This window comes from Balaenoptera musculus, chromosome 18, assembly GCF_009873245.2.
Source record: "Balaenoptera musculus isolate JJ_BM4_2016_0621 chromosome 18, mBalMus1.pri.v3, whole genome shotgun sequence".
Classification (NCBI taxonomy): Eukaryota; Metazoa; Chordata; class Mammalia; order Artiodactyla; family Balaenopteridae; genus Balaenoptera; species Balaenoptera musculus.
In genome coordinates this window covers 2,514,233-2,535,013 of record NC_045802.1, presented here as the reverse complement: position 1 = coordinate 2,535,013, position 20,781 = coordinate 2,514,233, and the positions used below count along the sequence as shown (strand labels likewise).

General features: G+C 37.8%; 1 protein-coding gene across 2 annotated transcripts in view; it reads right to left on the bottom strand.

Moving 5' to 3' along the window:
- SGCG (sarcoglycan gamma) overlaps window positions 1-20,781 on the bottom strand; it is a 49,726-nt gene that overhangs the window by 6,288 nt on the left and 22,657 nt on the right. For both annotated transcript variants that reach the window (XM_036831465.1, XM_036831464.1), the window contains exons 4-6: window positions 19,241-19,328; window positions 12,296-12,415; window positions 5,935-6,007 (exon numbers count right to left, since the gene is read on the bottom strand). In XM_036831465.1, the coding sequence (XP_036687360.1) occupies window positions 5,935-6,007; window positions 12,296-12,415; window positions 19,241-19,328 (281 nt within the window). The remainder of the gene's footprint in view (window positions 1-5,934; window positions 6,008-12,295; window positions 12,416-19,240; window positions 19,329-20,781) is intronic.

Here is a 20,781-nt window from a genome sequence, read left to right as displayed (position 1 = left end):
TTTAATTATGGCTTAACATCCAGAAGTAATAAATGATTAATAAATTTCAGTATGTAAACATTAAAAATTAATAGAAATATAATAGGAAAAAGGCTAATATTCTGAATATGTATATATTTCAATCCCTACAAATCCATTTAAAAAAGTAATTAAAGAAGCAAAGAGATGAAGAGTCAATTCACAGAAGAAGCAACCTCAATAACAAAATAAAAATATGAAAGATGCTTAACCACACTAGTCATCAGGGAAACAAAAAGTAAAATAACACAATATAACCGACATCAGGATGAAAACTATCATAAACTCTGACAGTGACGAATATTGGAAAAATGTGAGGAAAGACAAACTCGTACTGCTCATGAATTGGACACCATTGCAAGCACTCTGAGGTGTACGTTGGCCAAGTTCGGTAAAACTGAGTATGTTCATCCCTGAAACCCACACATTCCGAAACTGGGTAGAACAGAAAACCAAGCAGTGCTCTTCGTGGCTGTCCTAAAAGAATTTTGAAAAACGAGGCACCCATTACATATTTTAAGTTAACATCTAAATGTTTGATCATACATTTAAGTATCTTGCAAAAGATGTAATTTCTTCCATATTACAAACATTGTCATTTTTAAAAATGAATCTAAAAACCATGGAGATTTGATAACTGCCAACCTTCAGTTGACTCCTGTGTTCCTTCTGACACACCTTCATTATTTTGATTTTTGAGCACTTCTTACTTATTGGCTATAAGATGCTCCAAATTCATCTACATTCCCAGTCCTAGAATGAGCCAAGGATTTCTCCAAGGAATCCTGATTCCTTTTGTTGGAGAATGGTATGAGAAACCAAGTTCTGGCTGCCACTGATTTTAATTACTCAATCTCTCATTCCTAGAACTTCTTTTTGTTATTTTCCAAATCTTCCGTTTTCATCTTGTCTTTGCCTTACCTTTGTATTCAAGTTTTTTTTTTTTTTTTTGTCTCTTTGAGCCTTTTATTCATACCTGTTTTAAAATCTCTTCGCTTTGCTCTACTACTTGGAGTTTCAGCGTAACTTGAAGTGGCTGCTAATTCTTCCCCATGGTAGTTCAATTCCTGAGTCATTTGCCTTTTTCTTCTTCTTTTAGTAAGCTCATCTTCAGCAAGATTTCTTTTTCCATCAGTGTTTTTATGCCATTAATATCTTCAATGTAGTTTCTCTCTCTTTTTTTTTTTAATCATCCTATTGGTTTATAGACTTGGTGCAGTTTTTAATGTTAATTTTCCAGCTTTGAGCTCCTACACAATGAGGTAGTGTGGATTTAGTCCTCCTAATGCTTGCAGCCCATGATTTCTCCTGGGTAACTTTTTCAACCCATAGCCCAAGAAGCAACTTTCTTGCAGCATCCTTGGGCTAGTAGGTAAATTGAAATACCTGTTTCACGGAGGCCAAGATATATGAGATATCTCAGTTTGGGCATTTCATATACACTAGGCTATACCTTAGAATCTCAGTCCCCATAAAATATTAAAGTCCCAGCCCCTAATCTCTATGGGATCCTGATTTCTCCCTGAGTACCCTTGACTTAGCTTCCACTTTGCTCTGACCATGAATTTCCTCTTTATTACTGGGACCTGGGAACTAGCTTTCCTTGGTTTCTAGTTGAGCAATATTTATAAACTCTTATTAAGCAAAGCAATATTTACAAGTGTTTGAAACAGGAACAAATATTTCCATGTCTGCTCATTTTACTTAACTAATGAAGACACATATATATTACTATGTGCTAGGCATTGTTTCCACAAATTTACAAATAATAACATATTTAATCACATCACATCCCTATTGGGTTGCAGAGGCTTTGCAGTTTACCCTTCTGTATCCACATCTACTGATTCCTTAAGTTTCAGTTCACATGCTTCCTTATCTGTGATTTCATCTCAGGTCACCCTGGGAAGAATTTATGCTCTTTTTCCTATGCTCTCACTATAATTTGTACCTTCATCATAGCAAAGAATTATGTTGTTCTAACTTGCTTGCATGTTTCTTTTCCCAATAGACTTTAAACTCACTAAGGTCAGGGGCCATGCCTTTTATCACTGTAGAACCAACATCTGTCATAGACTCTGGCAAATAAATACACTTAATAAATTTTTGCTAACTTAAAAAAAAAGATGGAATTATATCATGTGTGAATGAGAAGTAGCTTTAAAACAGTACGTCAGAGTTCACACTTTTTTTGAGGACGATTTTGCCGTAAGAAATGTAAATCTAGCTTAAATACAAGTTAATTATATATTTTTCTTAACTAAAATAGTAATTGTTACCCTTTCATGACTACCATTTGAGCAAATACCAAAATTTGAATTGTGATATTTAAACGTGTATATTTCAGAGATCTTTTTATAAATGCATCATGATCTTAACCCAACAAAATCCACATTCAAAGTTTTCATGGGTCAGTTAAGATATTCCAGGAATATCTTACTTTACTTTACTCAGGCCAGGAACAGTAATGCTACTGGACAGAAATAAAAAGGGAAAGACAGTTTATGGCAAGAACTTACAGAAGAAAATACGACTCTCATGTACTCAATCAATGGAGCCTGGTAGTAAATCAAAGAATAAATCAGTGAAGGGTTCACTTGCATGGTAGAAAGAGGGAACAGAGTGTATACCGACGGGCTTTGGGGTCAGAGCTGAAGTTGAGTCATGAGTTGGTTACATTTTTTTCCTTTGTGCCTTAGAACAGCCTACTATCTAGGGCTCAGTGTTCTCTTTTATAAGATGGGGATCGAGTTGATACTTTTCAGGTCGAATTGATGAGTAAATGAGATAAATTATGTGACAGCACCTTTCCTGGTCATGGAAGCCATTCAGTACATATTAGTTCACGTTTTCCATCCAAACCTTATTCCTTATTGTAAGCAATTGCTTACAATTTCATTACATTCTCACTTTGGTTGTAACATTTGGGTTATGTAATCCTCGCTTAGTATCACTCTTTAGAAAGCCAGAGAATAATACCCTTCTGCCATTTCTTTTTTAAGTAAGGGACTGCTGTAGAAGCCCGCAGATTTATTTCCTAATGGGAAAACGTATGATGAATTGTTTAATTTTGAGACCTATAATTTTAAAATAGTGACATTTATTGCAAAGAGTGGCTTGGCATCTCTACAATTTACATTATTTTATAATTCCAAAATGGTTTTAATGGGATTATTTTTTCAAGATATTGAATCATTTTCCTCTCCTAGGAAAATAAAATGTTCTTTTTCCCTAACTCTAATAATTCTGTAATATTAATCTTATGGTTCTTTATCAAAATCAATGAAATTGTTATAATTTAATTGTCACAATCTATTTTTATGCTGCCAATGTTCTCTAAGTGGGTAAGATGAATTGAACTCTCATTTGCTTTTGATGAATATTTAATTAGACATTAAAATTAAGAGAAATGCTGAATTTCCTAACCCTAATTCCATTTTGTGTGAATATCTACTTGATAATAAAAATGATTATTTGTATTCCACTTTCAGTTTAGAAAAAATATTTTTAACTTAATAGCTTATTAAATCTTTCCTAGAACACTCTGAGATGTGCATTACTATCAACTTTTTTTAAAGATTTTTTTTTGATGTGGACCATTTTTAAAGTCTTTTATTGAATTTGTTGCAATATTGCTTCTGTTTTATGTTTTGGTTTTTTGGCTACGAGAGATCCGCGGGGATCTTAGCTCCCTGATCAGGGATTGAACCCACACTCCCAGCATTGGAAGGCGAAGTCTTATTCACTGGTCTGCCAGTGAAGTCCCTATCAACGTTTTATATATGAGAAAAAATAGCCTCAAAAGGTTAGTTTGGCCAAGGTCACCAGGCTTGTCTGTAAAGCTGGGATTCCTACTGTACATTATTCCCTATTATACATATGTTAACATGTTAATTGTCTCCTGAATATTTTTCAAGTTCAAATTCTAAACGTGATTTTAAGTGACATTGTAGACTTTAAGACATTTGTTTTTAAAAATATTATTTGTTTTTGTTATAAAATACAAATATACTATTGGAATAAACAGTTATAGCAGCAAAAAACATTCAGTAGCCTAGTAATAAAGTGAAATACACACAGTCACACAGAGACTCTGTATAAAGAATAAACTTATATATGGAACTGGGTGATTTTATATGTTCTGATATGATGTAAAGATATACCAAAGGTTGAGGATATTGTGCTAAGTGAAATAAGCCAGTCACAAAAGGACAAATACTGTTTGATTCCACTTAAATGAGGCACCTATAGTCCTGAAATTCATAGAGACAGAGAGTCGGATGGTGGTTTGCAGGGGTTGGGGGGAAATGGGGAGTTAGTGTTTAATGGGCACAGAGTTTCAGTTTTGCAAAATGTAAAGAATGCTGGAGATGGAGGCGGGGGATGGCTGCATAACAATAAGCGTACCTTAGACTTTTGAACGGTACACTTGAAAGTGGTTAAGATGGTAAATTTTATATTATGTGCATTTTGCCACAATCGAAAAAAAAGATATATCAACTTTTTTGCGTATATGAATCCGTCAAGCTCTCGGTTTTGTAACGTTCTTGTCTCTACTAACAGTGCCCATATTTAAAAAATGTAATGTAAATTGAAATTTTCAAGAATGCCTTTTTGCAAGTTTCCAGCCCACATAGGACACCATCCTCTTTCACTAACACGTGCAAATGTTTTGCCTCAGCTGATGCTCTTCAGGGAAAAACAAAGCGTTTGTGGACCACATGAATCATAACCCCATGGCATGTGACCTGAAGCGTGAGGACAAGCAGACATTCGTGGGGTCTCCAAGGGAAGGAGGGCACCCCAGTCAGGTGGGACAATGTGTGTGGAAGTGTGGAGTCGGGGCCTGGCAGCGGCTCAGTCTCAGGACGGGTGAGGCAGGAGGCCCCCAGGGTGCCAACCTAGAGAGCCCCAAGGAGTCTAGGTCACAGGTCAAGTGCCCCAGTAGCATTCTGGACTTTACTATGGCTGATGTGGAATCAATGAAACATTTAAAATAGCTGCATTTACACCCCCATGTTCATAGCAGCATTATGCACAATAGCCAAGACATGGAAGCAACCTAAATGTCCATCGACAGAGGAACGGATAAAGAAGATGTGGTACCTATAGACAATGGAATATTACTCAGCCATAAAAAAGAATGAAATAATGCCATTTGTTGCTACTTGGATGGACACAGAGATTTTCATACTAAGTGAAGTAAGTCAGAAAGAGAAAGACAAATACCATGTGATATCACTTATATGTGGAATCTAAAATATACACAAATGAACTTATCTACGAAACTGAAACAGACTCACAGACACAGAGAACAGACTTGTGGTTGCCAAGGGGCAGGTAGGGTGGGGGAGGGATGGATTAGGAGGTTGGGATTAGCAGATGCAAACTATTATATATAGAATGAATAGACAATAAGGTCCTACTGTATAGCACAGGGAACTATATGCAACATCCTGTGATAAACCATAATGGAAAAGAAAATAAATTCTTTTAAAGTATGTGAAGTATAAATATGTTCTGAACTGTACACTTAAAAATGGTTAAGATGATACATTTTATATGTGTATTTTACCACAATTTAAAAAATCGGAAAAAATAAATAAAATAGCCGCATTTAGCCAAGTCCCTCAGATTTTCTGGAGGCAGGAATAGCTATTGGAACAGTACAGGCTGCACTGGGGCAGGGGCAGGGCTAGTAAAGAGCTCAGAGACAAAAGGACGGGACATACAGTAGGACTTCTAACCTTCTTTGGATTTTTGTAAGAAATGACTTGTTATGGGCGGAAGTTCATCAGAATAAAGACAACTAATGGAATAAGAAACAACCTGGTAATATCTGCTAATGTGTTATTCTAGCATATAACCAGGTATCTTCTATAAGAGAGTTTGTTTATATTTGAACAAAATTCTTACCTAAGGTCCTGGATTGGTTCCGGTTTTATGAGGGGCGTCTCCACTGAATGTTCAAAAAGAGCCCCTTCAGGCCCTAAACACAAACCAAAGATGAAGCTTTTACAAAAGTAAAATGAACAACAGCCCACAAATCGAGCATTTACACTGCATATTACAGGACACGTAGGTTCTAATCATTGGTGAATTCGTACAGATGTTTGAGTTGCAGGAAAAAAATAGGTATAACTGCTTTTCCAAGGATACCACAATTTCATTAGATGTCTATAAACAAAATATGATTTTTAAAGCAGTTACAAATACCCAGGCTTATTTTAAAACCAGAAAGCAATATTAGCCCTCAAATTGAAAGAAATTTCAGTTGAAAATTGCATTAAGTCCATATATTTTCGGTAATAGTAATTTGATTCATTCTCTAGATTTTATGTGTAAAAATTGTATCTTGTGTGATCTGTTTCTTAAGGCACATCAGGAAATTTATAGAAAAATCCAAATTTTGAATATTTAAAACTGACTTTCTAATTTGTACGAATCAGTATGTTCCTAGTTGTCTGGTTAGTCTGAGAACCTAATTATGTGCAAGACACGGTGTGGGTGTTGGGTTAGGGTGCAGAGATTCGAAGGTGACATATCCTAACTTGCTTAGTACTCAGACCCCTACAAGGCAGGTATGATTATTTTCCCATTTTACTGAAGAGGAAACTGAGGAACAGAAAGGTTAATTAACTTGCCTAGAGTTACACAGCTAAGTGGCTGGATTGTGATTTGACTTCAAAGCCCACACTTTTAACCTATGCACAGCAGGGTTATTCACAGATAAGTGCTCATCATGATTTACCTAGGTCCTTCTGCCTGGCCTAGACCACGCCCGTCAGTACAAAATGAAATTTCAAAATTACAAACCAGATTTGGTAGCGTGATCAACATAAAAGCGATAATAAACTGAAATAAAGGAGCACAGGTAAGTGAAGGTTAATGTTCATGAAAATTATAATTAATGTAAATTATATTCAGATGAGAAACAGATCCTCATACAGGCTATAACAGGACACTTCTCCTTAAAACACCACTTAAGCAAACCTAAATGATGATGGTGACCATTATGGAGAATAAGACTATACTAAGCACTACAGTTTCCCCAGTAAACTGTGTCAGTCAAATTTCACAGGTCGATGTCTGGTTTGCCTGAAGTATAGACAACATTCTGTTTGGTGTGGAAAGGAAAATAATTTAACAGTAATTTGTATGATTTTTGCATTCCCTTTATCCTTTTCTTTCCCCTTTGCTTCTCCTGATTTGCAAAATATAAAAGAAAAAGTAAAGAAAAAATACATCTCAAGTCAATCATTAATAAGACAGGCGGAGACATGCTAAGTATAGTTTTACTTGTGAAGTAGATTTATCGTCTGGGTTTATACAGCATTGTTTGAAACAGGATTTGTGCTTTGTGACAAGAAACCTAGGATGGGCTTTACAGATCATCAAAAAATAATGATTCCTTTCCATAGCTAGGATGACAGAGTCAAAAGGAACGTGGGCCATAAACTTTTGTGTAATTATTTACCTTTTAATTTTTATATGAATAAAATGATATGACTGAGAAAAAAGTGCCAACAAGGTTTACCCCCTATAAACCCTTTATAAGACAAGCTAGAAACTGCAATGTAGTCCAGGTACCCAGGCACTTTTTATTTTAACACAGCTTCAACTCTTTTTCCTCCAAGAGTTGAAATTATTCTAAGACTGCCAGTGGTACTATTTTACAAGAAAATATGACTCCGCAATCAGATTTTAAATGCGTGCCAATTACTCACCTTCTAATATGACCAGAGTTAGTGATAGTACAGTGACATGTGATAATGGTAACGTAGTCAGACATGAAGTCTATAAACCACTATGTATTATCTTCAAATAAGAGGAGCAGCTCTCTACCACTGAAACTGTAGATGCCCAAATTGTATGATCTTGATTATATCATTACTATTCAGTAACTACTCCTGCGAAGTGGTATGCATACAATATATAAAATGGGTGTTTCCTAAATGGTTTCATAAAATAAATCTCAGTTAACGGTTGTTGATTTTCAATGTAATTGTATTTCCTTTACATTCATGCTCATATTTAAATATTCCCAACCAAGATTATATAAAAAATATAATTGGTGTAACATCTGCTCCTTATGGAAAACAGAACTAACATATTATTTGAGGTTGTAGAATCTAAATTTTAGGCAGGGAACAAAAGTTCCACTATAAAACATCATCCTAGAAATAATGTATTGAAATGATCCTGTATAATATGACCTGTATGAATAGTATCTATACAAGAACGTATAATCAAAAAGACAAAAAAAGCCCAGTGTTAAAATGTTAACTTTTTTAAGACTATGTCAATGAGAGTAGACATAGTAAATGGTCTGGTCATTTCTCCTATGAAGTATCAGTAGTATCTGGATGACACCATTCTTCTCCTCTGGGTCCTACAGCAGTTTATGCTGAATGCTGCTCCTGGGAAGATCTACAGTCAGACCGTGGGACAAGATGGATGGACATGGTGGTGAAAGCAGTTCAAGGGCTCGTGGACAGAGCCCACAGCTGGGGGGTAGTTGCTCCAAGTGGCCCCACCCTTCCCCCTGCCGCTCCCCCGGGTCCCCTCAGTTACAGATATATGTAGAGTTCAGTATTAACACTTCTGCTCAAACAGTGGATAATACACACCCAGACATCTGTGTGATGTTTGTATGTGAACTGACAGCTATTGATGGATTCCACACATTCACTGAGCATTTATGGGCTGAAACGAGCTTTTCAAGTCACACTTCCACATGTCTCTCCTGTGTCCCATTCTATCCACTCTGCCACCACCTCAAAGTGCCCTTTGCTTCAGTACTCCAGTGAGAATGCTCTTGTTGAGATAGTAATGGCCTCCTAATGATAAATCCAAGGGCACTTTCTGTCCCCACCTTTCCTGGACTCAAACCCCGGGGACACAGAGTCTCCTGGCGCCGGGCAAACGGCTCTTGGGACGTCCCTCCCACCACGCGGTCCTTCTCACTCTCTCTGACGGCTGCTCCCTTTTACCTGGGCTCTGATGCTGGCATCTCTCGGGGCCCAGCTGGCTGGCGATGCCCTCGTTTACATCTCTAGCGGGGACTTCTGCTCTGAGCGGCAGACAACTCGCGTATCCATAGCCGACCTGACACGTGCACTTGGCTGTTTCACAGGCAGCTTCAATGTAAGTGTCTAAAACATTAACTGTTGATTCTTTCTGCCTTCAGATGTATTCTCCTCCTCCTCAGGCACCTCCATTACCCAAGAGTAACGCCATCATCCAGGAACAAATGTAATCTTCTCATCTTCGACACTCTCGCTGGATGCCTGCCACCCATTTGCTCCACTGTCAAGTCTCTATATGTTAGTTCTTAATTTGGAGTCATCAATCAGCTTCACTCTCTGAGCACAGCTACCACCTGGGCCAGGTCACCATCATCTACTGCCTGTACGACAATTACTACAATTAATGTCCTCCTAATTGGTCCTACGGCTTCCATTCTTTCCTTCCAACAAGCTGTTCTCTCTTATAATGGTTATATTGATCTTAAAATGTATAATAAATCAAGGAGTACCCAGTTCAAGACAATTCAATCCCTTTCCTTTGCATTTAAAACAAATCCTAACTTCTCATAAAGGCCCAAAGCCCCTGCATGATCTGCTCCCCTTGTATCTTTCCTTACACCAGGTTTATTTCAGACTCAAATTCATTAAGATTAAAAAGTGAAAATCATGAAATAATATGATACAGATAAGCCCAAACAGAGCAGTTATCAAAATGAATGTGAATGTCTTAAACTCCGCTAAAAATCATTCTGTTAGATTGGGTTAAAAAAAAAAAAATCCAACTAAGTGCCACTTACAAGAGAAACGCAAGCAATTTAATACGAGGAGAATTTAGGCTGGAAGGACAACTTAAGGAGCACAGATCCCCAGAGGCCATCAAGGTCCTCTTATGGAAGTTTGGAGAAGTCACTGCACAAGGAAGTGACCCTTGGAATTGATGGCACCATTCACCGCCACTGAAAGGGGAAAGTCAGGAGAGAAGCAGAGCTGGAGGAAAATACCGAATGAATCAGCCTGGAGACCTCCTGTGGGATCATGTATGTCCTTAGAGTTGAAGCCAGTTTTAATTGGGCCTTTTGTTCCTTTCAGCTGAAGGGCTGTTAACTGATGGAGAAGGTCATCAGCTGTCCACAGGGCTGCATGACTGGGTCCGGAGCCAGATGTGTTGAGCATGTGCTTGAAGGGTGTGGTCCTCTCTAAGCAGCTGCTAGAGATCCGTCTTCACGTCTTTAAGGCACATGGGCTCACCACCTGTGTTTACCTTCACTTCTTCTTCAGTGGCTGAAACCTTACTTTCCAGGTCCTCTTTTGTGGGTGGCTTTGTGGGTGACTCCAGAATTTCTACGTCGTCACTTGTGACATATGTAATCCCATTTAGCTGCTCAGAGGGGGATGAAGGGATTGAACTGCCTTATCGCTAGATTGTGTCTTTCTCCTTAGTGATGAGACCGGATACTCTTCCAGGGCCCTGTTTTCCTTCCTAAATGTTGGGGAATGGACCTCGCCTAGCGAATCACTGCCAAGGACCCGAAGTACCCAACCGTGCATCGTCTTCCAGAAGCCAGTTCTGGCAACGGGATAAAATATTTTTTTTGAAGATGACATTTTGATGCTGCTCCAATAACATGTTCTGCAACTGGGGTTAGTAAAAGAGACGTGCTGATTTTGGTCACTTGGTGACAATTCTATTTTTACGGGGAAAAATGAGACTGCTGAAGGCCGAGGTCAATTTCAAACTGGGGTGGTGAAATTGTTTAATCTCCTCCATGAATTTGGTTTAAAAATGATTTTTCAGTTTCCCCGTTGACTGGAGTATATATGGCAGCTGTTTAAGAACGGACGAGGGATTTCACGTTACGCTTTGAGTACCTGAGACAAAGGCAACGGCAAGAAAGCCCTTCTTGATACGTGTTCAGATCAGGAGGCACACTGCAAGGCAGGAATCTGGAGGGGCCGCCTTAAAGAAAGACCACTGAGTCCCTCCCCTTCCGCCCCATACTCAGGGCAAGTGGCCAGAGGGACGAGTGTAGCCAAGCACTGAATTCTCTTTCTCGGCCCCCAGAGCGAGCTGGTTCTCTGTCGCTTCTCACTCCTCTTTCCTTGGCCGTCAACTGCCGCTGCTTTTGCTGATCCAAGAAACTCCAAAGGCTACTTGAAATCAATCCATTTAAAACAGAGACCAAACTTTTATAGTACGTAGTGGAGAAAAGCTTGAATGGGAATCTACTTGGAAAAATTAACGTTTATAAAAATATTCTTCTCATATTTTATATATGTAACAAAACTTAACCATCCTTGTAGCAATTATGGAATCGTATGACATAAACAATAAATCGAGTTTTGTTTTTTGGTGCAATTTTCCCAACACAGTTGGAATTATAGGATGGCTGTAGTGGTTTTCTATTTCTGTGTAAAGCCTTTGGGTTACACAAATTGGAAAGAGATAAAAGGAAACAATATGGTGGGGAAAAAAAAGTGGGTAAAGATTTGTGAGGAAGATTTCATTCTTCTAAGAGAGTATCAAAGAATTTCAAAAGAAATGCCATGAAGAAAAGTCAACAAATTCAAACTACAGTACTTTTCCTTGTCGGCCTGAAATATTCCACAGTAAACTTGCCAAAACTGCAATTTGCTTTTGCAGAAGTGCCCTCCATGGGATACTGTTTTTCTTAAGAGTTACTACAGATGAATGGATACAGAAGATGTGGTATATACACAATGGAATATTATTCAACCAGAAAAAGAAGGAAATCCTGCCATTTGCAACAACATGGATGGACCTCGAGGGAATTATGCTCAGTGAAAAAAGTCAGAGAAAGATAAATACTGTATGATCTCACTGATATGTAGAATCTAAAAAACAAACAACAACAAAACAAAAACTGAACTCACACAGAGAACAGATTGATGGTTGCAAGAGGTGAGTGTTGGGAGGTGGGCAAAATGGGCGGAGGTGGTCAAAGGTACAAACTTCCAGTTATAAGACAAATAAGTCACGGGGATGTGATATACAGCATGGCAACTACAGTTACCACGTATTGTGTATTTGCAAGTTGCTAAGAAAGTAGATCTTAAAAGTTCTTGTCACAAGAAAAAAATTTTAAGTATGTGTGGTGATGGACGTTAATTAGACTTATTGTGGGGATCATTTCACAATATATACAAATATTGACTCCTTATGTTGTACACCTGAAACTAATGTTGTTTGTCAATTATTCCTTAATTAAAAATAAAGAGCTACCACATACCAGTTACTCGAAGTTTATCTGTACCAACCACAACTGCCTTTTCATCAACAGTAAACAGTGGCTTGCCATCCTTGGAGTTGATCTGAAACTGTTGACTCTGCACCTCTACCATATTGGGACCTAAAGAATTAATTAAAACATTTTATTATAAAGTGTGTAGTCTATGCAGTGTTAAAAGCTCTACTTTTACACATGCCATGGCACCCAGTAGTACCAAATCATTAAACATTTAAGATTTGTTACCAGTAATTTTTTTGATTCTGTGATTAAATTTTAAGTCCTAAACCTAAATCTATTATATTATTAAAGTTAATGTAGGTCACATGTATGTTGATCTATATCAAATATATGTATGAATGAATTATATAAAAATTAATTTTTTCAGGTTTTTAAAACTTGCCAAAAAATATATAATTCTTCTACGCAGATTACTGAAATTGGTGTTCTTTTGAGTATTAACAAACTGAGGATTTTATATGCTGAAATGTGAGATTTGTGAAAGACCATCTTATGAATGGCCTCCTTCAATGGCCAAAGTTAACGCAGACAATGAATGAGTCACACTCAGGTCCCTGCCTCTGCCCTAATCCTCACCTCCTACCCCATGGAGCAAACAGACATCACCATGGAAACACACCCTCAAGTTTCTGCCCTTCATCTTCATCTCAGGCGTTTCTGTCTTCTCCAGCCCTTCTTTCTATTTCAGGGACAGGGCATCACTTTCTCCTCCAAGCTTACTCCTTTCACATGAACTTGTTCTGTTTGTTTGTTCGTTTTTGCTATACAGCAGGTTCTTATCAGTTATCTACTTTATACATATTAGTGTATATACGCCAATCCCAATCTCTGACCCACTGGCTTTTAAATTACGACTGTACTCAGCAGATGTGTAATGTGTGCTTCTGTGTGCCAGGCACTGTACCTTCAGCGTGTGAGATCTTGTTCCACGTCTCTCATTGGTACACTTGGGTGTCCATCATTTCATGTTTTCTGATTTCTCTGTGCTTCCTGTCCTTCTAACCTTAGCAGCACAATGGATTCATCTCTCTAGAACATAGCGTTCAGCATTTGCTTAAGGAACTACAAGTGTTCCTTCATTCTTTTGTTAGTTCTATTTTCTGATCTAGAAAAGTAAGTTTATTGTGAAATGGATACTTGTAGATTTCGTGTATGTGTCCCTGTGTCCCTCACAGTACTCGTTCAAGTTGATTGGTACCTGCTAGAAATTAAATAGAAGCTTTTCAATTAATACATTAATCAGTTTTGGATATTGTCAGCAACATATTCTTATGTTTTTTCACTAATTTGTACCTCAGAACCCTCCAATGATTCTTCATTTAAATGTGTGTGTGTGTGTGTGTGTGTGTGTGTGCACATGTTACAAAGCGGAACACATTTTTTTTTCTCTCTGTATTTTTGCTCTTCTGAGCTTTCACCCAAACTCAGTTATCCTGTGATTCAGTGTCACTATTTACCTCTTCTGGGTCGCTGATATATCCTACATATTTATCATATAAACACTGATTTGCATTAAGTGATGAATTTGAAGTTATTTGAGTTTAGAATCAAGAGGAAAAAACTGGAGTAATTTATCCAGTAAGAGTTCACTGTTTAGCTCATTGGAGGTTCATATAACAATTCGAGGAGAATTTATCAAGTGAAAGTGGTTAAACTAAATGACATTTTTTCTGTAACCATTGTTTCATATACATTGATGAAATATTCAACAAATGAGTTTAGCTGCATAATTTTCATGAGTAACAAAGCTACATAAATCCTCAAATCAAAGAAAATGCAGGAAAGTGAGTCTCTTCCATTCAACACAAATTTATTGCATGTTTTTATGTTCAAGGTTTTGTGCTAAGAATTGAGGATATATAAAAGAGGAGATGCAGTTCACAACTTATAGGATTTCGTAGTCCACTGAAGAAAAAAGCATATAAATCTAGTCCCAGGGCAAGTTGAGAAGTGCCGTGATACAAGCATGGACAGTGTCCAGTGAGAACCCTGACCAGGAATTCCTGTCCCTCCTGGGGGGTCAGGGATGACACCTCAGGGAAGAGGATGTCTGGGCTGACCTGGAAGAGTTCATGTTTCCCTGATGAAGGGAGAATGCGAGATTCCAGGTAGAGGGGGTTGCTCCAGCAAAGGCACAGAGGTGGATAAAATTCCATCTTCATTTTATAAAAAAATATAGACATAGAATGTTCAGTTTAAATATGTTTTCCACTTCAAAAGAAACTGTGTTCCAAGTGATAACAAGCCCACCACAGGAATAATCATCTCTTAAAGTAAGTGAGTTGATAGTTAAATCTTGTAACTTTCATTAATATTCTACTAGTCTTTATAACCTTGCTGGACATGCATTAGAGCTGAGCAAGTCACCCTCATGTGCAGCAGAGTTCTTTAAGAAATAAAACTCAAATATTTTCTTTGTGATTAAAAAAGGAGCTATCTGGTAAAATCACAATTTTAATAAGAGGCTTTGGTACAAATAACGAGGGAAATAAAAGATAAAGGAATTAAATAAAGGAAGGTTTTATGACCTGATGAATTAGGTTTGTGAAATGGCTCAAGCGGTTTCTGGTAAAGACACAATCAAATTCTTCCTGGCTTTTACCGTATGCCCCATTAACAGCTCCGTTCCACCCGCCCACCATGATAGCTGTAAGACAGCATCGGTTCAAAACAAACGTCACAGAGTCCTTTGAGAAAAGGAAAGATTTATTCTGCTGCTGCAAATATCATATCACAGAAAATACTGAACTGGAAGTATAAAACTGAGGTTAAGTTCATTCTACTAATTTTTTGGTATCATCTTGTATTACTAGGTTCAACTTTATAAGCCTGGAGTCAGTGACTCTTATCTATATAGCCTGACTCTATTCTTTAGGCTAGTCTGTTACATCCAAGCACATGAGTTCCTGAACCTATAATAACCAGGAAAGGGCTCCAGTGCTGTTCACAGCAATTGCCTTGGATGAACCCATTGTTTTTTTTTTTTTTTTTTTTTTTACTATTTTAATTTATTTATTTATTTTTTTTTTTTTTGGCTGTGTTGGGTCTTCGTTTCTGTGCGAGGGCTTTCTCTAGCTGTGGCAAGCGGGGGCCACTCTTCATCGCGGTGCGCGGGCCTCTCATTATCGCGGCCTCTCCTGTTGCGGAGCACAGGCTCCAGACGCGCAGGCTCAGTAATTGTGGCTCACGGGCCTAGTTGCTCCGCGGCATGTGGGATCTTCCCAGACCAGGGCTCGAACCCGTGTCCCCTGCATTGGCAGGCAGATTCTCAACCGCTGCGCCACCAGGGAAGCCCGAACCCATTGTTTTTTAAAAATTTATTTTATTGAAGTATAGTTGATTTACGATGTTGCATTAATTTCTGCTGTACAGCAAATGATTCAGTTATAAATATATTCTTTTTCATATTCTTTTCCATTATGGTTTATCACAGGATATTGAGTATAGTTCCCTGCGTTATACAATAGGACTTGTTTATTCATCCTATATATACTAGTTTGCATCTGCTAATTCCAAATTCCCAATCCACCCCTCTCCCACCCCCTCGGCAACCACAAGTCTGTTCTCTATGTCGTGAGTCTGTTTCTGTTTCATAGATAAGTTCACTTGTGTCATATTTTAGATTCCACATATAAGTGATATCATATGATATTTGTCTTTCTTTGTCTGACTTACTTCACTTAGTATGATAATCTCTAGCTCCATCCATGTTGCTGCAAATGGCATTATTTCCTTCTTTTTCATGACTGAGTAGTATTCCACTGTATATATACACAATGTATATATTGTGTGTGTGTGTGTGTATACCACATCTTCTTTATTCATTCATCTGTCTATAGACACAGGCTGTTTCCATGTTTTGACTATTGTGAACAGTGATGTTAACCCCTTGTTTTTTATTCCTGACTTTCTTTGTTGAATTTCTCTCTTCTACCTGAGAAGAGAGAAATTTTGAGTTTGTTTTACCTGAGAAATTTTGAGTTTGTTTCCCACTCATGACCCCAAATCCCTCACAGCTGTGGCTCAGACTTATACTTGAACCCTTGTCCACTCTGGAGCACCCTGGACAGGCCATCTTCCCCCACCCCATCTCCTGGAACTCTCTCCCACACTTAAGCTGGCTTTCCAGCCCATCCCTTCCTACACAGTCTTTTATTCATTCCTCCATTCATTCATTCAACAAGTATTTATTGAATACCTCCTAAATATATGAGTGGCCTGGATTAAGAACTGTGGCGTTGACTGAATGGAATAACCTAACTCCAATTTTTGAGTATTACATAATCAAATTATCGTGTGTGTGTGTGTGTATATATATATATATATAATATACAATAATATTATTGTATATATACAATAATTATATTGTATTTACAATAAATATACATTATATTTACAATATAATTTTATAATTATATTCACAATTATATATATATATATTCCTTGGAATATTATGTAGCCATTAAAATAATGCCATTGAAATGGAAGAAATTAAAAAAACAAAAAGAGAGTACTATGTAGACTTCTATGCAAATAACTTTGAAAACCTAGATGAAACAGAAAATTTCAGGGAAATAGGAATTGCCAAAATTGACCCCATTCAGCTAAAAAGTCTTATTTTGAAGCTAACCAGAAGTGGTTTCTATTATTCGAAGTCAAAAGAACATTAACTGTAGTAACCAGGGCTGCATTTATAACTAGTAAGATTCCACTGTTGTTCACAATTTGTTGTCTTTTAGTTCCAAGATCTGAAATGCTAGCTGTTGATGCTTGCTTTCCTATGTTTGATTTCTTTTGGAATTTAAGACTTTTGTCTTTGATTGTATTGGTTGCCAATTTTTTCAGTGGTCTTAGTAATAAACAATTATTCATTTAATTAAATGGGATTACTTTGTCTAGTTCACATAAATCACATTTTAATATCCAGATTGGCTAAATTTAACTTCTTTCAGGAAACGTGAGGCTGGAATGAGTGTCATTGTGGGAAGTCATTTACTGAAAATCATCTTGGATTTGGTGAGTTGAATATTTCCTAGTTCAGGAGTCTCAATATAGCAGAGGCTTTCCAACCAAAGGTTTAACAGAAATCACTTATTTTAACTCTACCTCAGGTATGAAACACTAAGGTTAAAACTCAAAATTTGAGGTTAACAGTTTAAAGTAATTCTGATGGGAAACTTTTTTTTTAAAGTGAATTCCTTGGTGACAAAAACAACACCATATTTGCAGCAACTAGGACAGTTCCTGGCATGCCATGATTTAATGAAATCTGAGTAGAGAAGGAGGGTGGTGGAAACACCCCTGATGGAGAAGTAAGTCCTAAGGTGACTCCTGGTTTGGCTTCTCTACTAACTAGCTGTGTGTTTTTGAGAAAATTAGCTTTTCAGTGCTTCCATTATTTCATCCACGAAATTGGAGACAGATTTATGTTATCTTTAACTCCCCTATATATGAAAATCCACACTTAGCAAAAAATTAAATGTGAAAGTGAGTATTTGTGTTAAGTCATTTTCAGAAGAATATAAAATGAATCTTTTACTTTTGGAACTCCTAAAAAATAATTACACACTCTAAATGTTATTAATTACTTGACAGCATATGGAAAGTAGCACATAGGCATTCAATAAATGTTTGCTGAATGAATGACAAAAGATGGGTAAAAATCCCTCAAACATTTAAAAGCTATAGTCAGTTAAAATTTTTTAAGAAATTTAAGAAATGGTAGACACAAGTCATAATACAACATAATTTATAAAGAAATATGATTTGGTTTAGACAAGTTTCATGAACATGTACGCTGTGTAAGCTCAGGTTCATCTCTAGATTTATTGAGAATTTCACTGGACTTGGTGATCAAACAAGCTTCTAAGCAAAAGAGAAATACAATTTATCATTTAGAAAAAGTTATAAAGATTAAATCAGAACACAGACTATGGAACTCATGTGTTACTGTAATAAAGAGGAATCATAAAGTTAAGATATGGCTGTACCTTCCAATGTAACATTATTGTCCTGTAACAACAGCCATTAAAAAAGGAGGACACGGAAAGTTACCTGCCTGTGTTGGTAGTACACTTGTCATCTATTTCCCCATAATCTGAAAAGCCATCCAATTTCTTAGATTTAGCAAATCTATAAAGTGTTGATGGTTTAGAGAAGGTATATTCCTTTCACCAGCTGTTTGCTCTTTTGTTATTTCTTCCATCGATATTCTTTCTTTCTAATCCTTTTGCTCTCTGTGCACGACTCCAAAGGACCTCTCTCCCACGTGACCATATTCTTTGGTCTTAGCTGATCGGATGGGTGTACATGGCCCACCCAAGGGCAGTTGGTTGAACAGAGTAAGTGGGCCAATTAGAGTACTTTGTTGTGAATTGAGAATTCATGACATTGAAGACCAAGTTGGCTGGTGTTGAGAACTATAGCCAATCGGATGAAGAACCAGAGAGTCCTGTAGAGTTAGAACTGGTGCAACCATGATACCCAAGTGAAGATCATGGACAGAGATTCATGGAAAGGAGGGGAACATGGCAGAGAGAAGGAGGGGGAGAGAGGGGGAGAGAGGATGAATACTTTGATTCTCCCACCCTGGTCTTTCTTTGCTTGAGGGCAGCTACTTTGTTTCCTTTCCTCAGTCTCTCTGAGATTATTTTGTATCCTGCAACAATCATTGTGTTTCTTGTACTACCTTAAATGGTCCTCTGATTTCTTGGAACCAAAATAACTTCACTTAAAATACTTCAGACTGTCCTCCCACCACCTGAACTAGTCTCGGTGGTCCACACAGCATGATATTTAGAAAACACATACTTTGATTGCTCATAAATAACTTTGAATTCTCTAGAAGAAAAAAAACAAATGGATCCATTCAGCACAACTGTTCATGGACCACACACATGCAAATCACTGTTATGAAGCTGGACTCACCCACTTTTAACCTGCCTGTGACTTCTCCTTCCGGGTTGCGTGCATTTACAGTCACATTCTGTGTGGACTGCAGAAGCAGAGATGAGTCCTAAAAACAGATTTACAAAGTTAGCCAAATACAGACTATTTAAAATGACTATACCTTTGTATTTGTATATAAATTGAGGATTTATACAAACTAATTTCTCCAATGTCATAGATCCTGTGAACCTATAAATTTGTGGCTAAAACTATTTTTTAAACTTGGATTATATTATGTGAAGGGGGTAAATGCATTAATTTTTTTTCCCCACAAAATATAATAACCTCCTGGGTTTACAGTGCCTGTGTGCACTGGTTACAATGGACCAAGTCCGCTCTCATGGTGAAGATCTGAAACAATCAAGTTTTAATCAGTGTTTTGTCTTTTCCAAGGAATTAAAATTTCATTTCTCATAATTTATGTCCAGGACATGATATATCAGAGAGCGGTTAGCTCTTCTATAAATAAAGACCATATTACTTATTTTTCAAAACGCGAAAGGCTTCTCACAATTTCAAAAGAGCTTTTAAAATCTGTTGGATGCCTACGTTTTTAGAGCTTTTTGTTGGAAGATACAGTGGCTTTATGAGCACGTTAAGTGGGGTCATAGTCTGAGCGGGGGCTTTGTCTCACAGAAGATTGCTGGCTCTTCTATAACAGTTTTCTTCAAAAGGAATGCAGTAATTTGGCTGCTGGATTCAGGTGGGTTTATGTCACTCAGAGGGAACCAAATATCTTCCAGAGTTGTGGGGTATAATATGATTTTTCAGAAGAAAAGAAGTTTTAGGAGTGCTTTGGAACTCTAGCAGGTCAGAAATTCTCCAACTTGCTTTGTGGAAGCAGATGGATTTACCATTGTCTCACCTTTTATCCAATGGCGTGACCTTACTACTTGTTTTTGCTGTGAAATAACCAGCATGATAATAAGAGCTAATAATTCACCAACGATTTTTACCATCCAGCCTCTCCTTTTATCTCCACATTTTGAAGGAGGTGGCATTACTCCTCACATACAGATGAGGAAATTGAGCTCAAAGAGATTAAATGACAGCTCTCCCAAAGCAACAGCTAGCAAGTGACAGTTCCATGATGGAACCCAGTCTTCAGGCCCCAACATCCAGGATCTTTTTTTTTTTTTTTTTATCATTTTCCCTGAAAGGGAGGACATGGCCCAGGTCAGAGCTGTGAGGCCCACCCCCGGGCCTCGACAAAGTAAGCTGTCCCGGGAACCACTCTGGTTGTCTGATCCAATGGATGCTCTCCAAGACTGTTCTTTTTCTGGCTTCCACTGCAGGGGCTGCAAAGGCTAATTGCTTTCTCAGCCTGTCCTGCAGGGAGGGAGACCCAAGTGACACAATTCTGGTCAATGAGATGTAAGCAGAAATCTGCTGGGGCGGGGCTGGGGGTTTCCAGGCAAGGTTTTGGGTGTGACCATGGCGGTCACTCGCTAGGGCCCACCCAAGGCACGTGGCCAGGGAAACAGGCAGTGTCGACACATGCACCCCTTTCATCAGAAAAG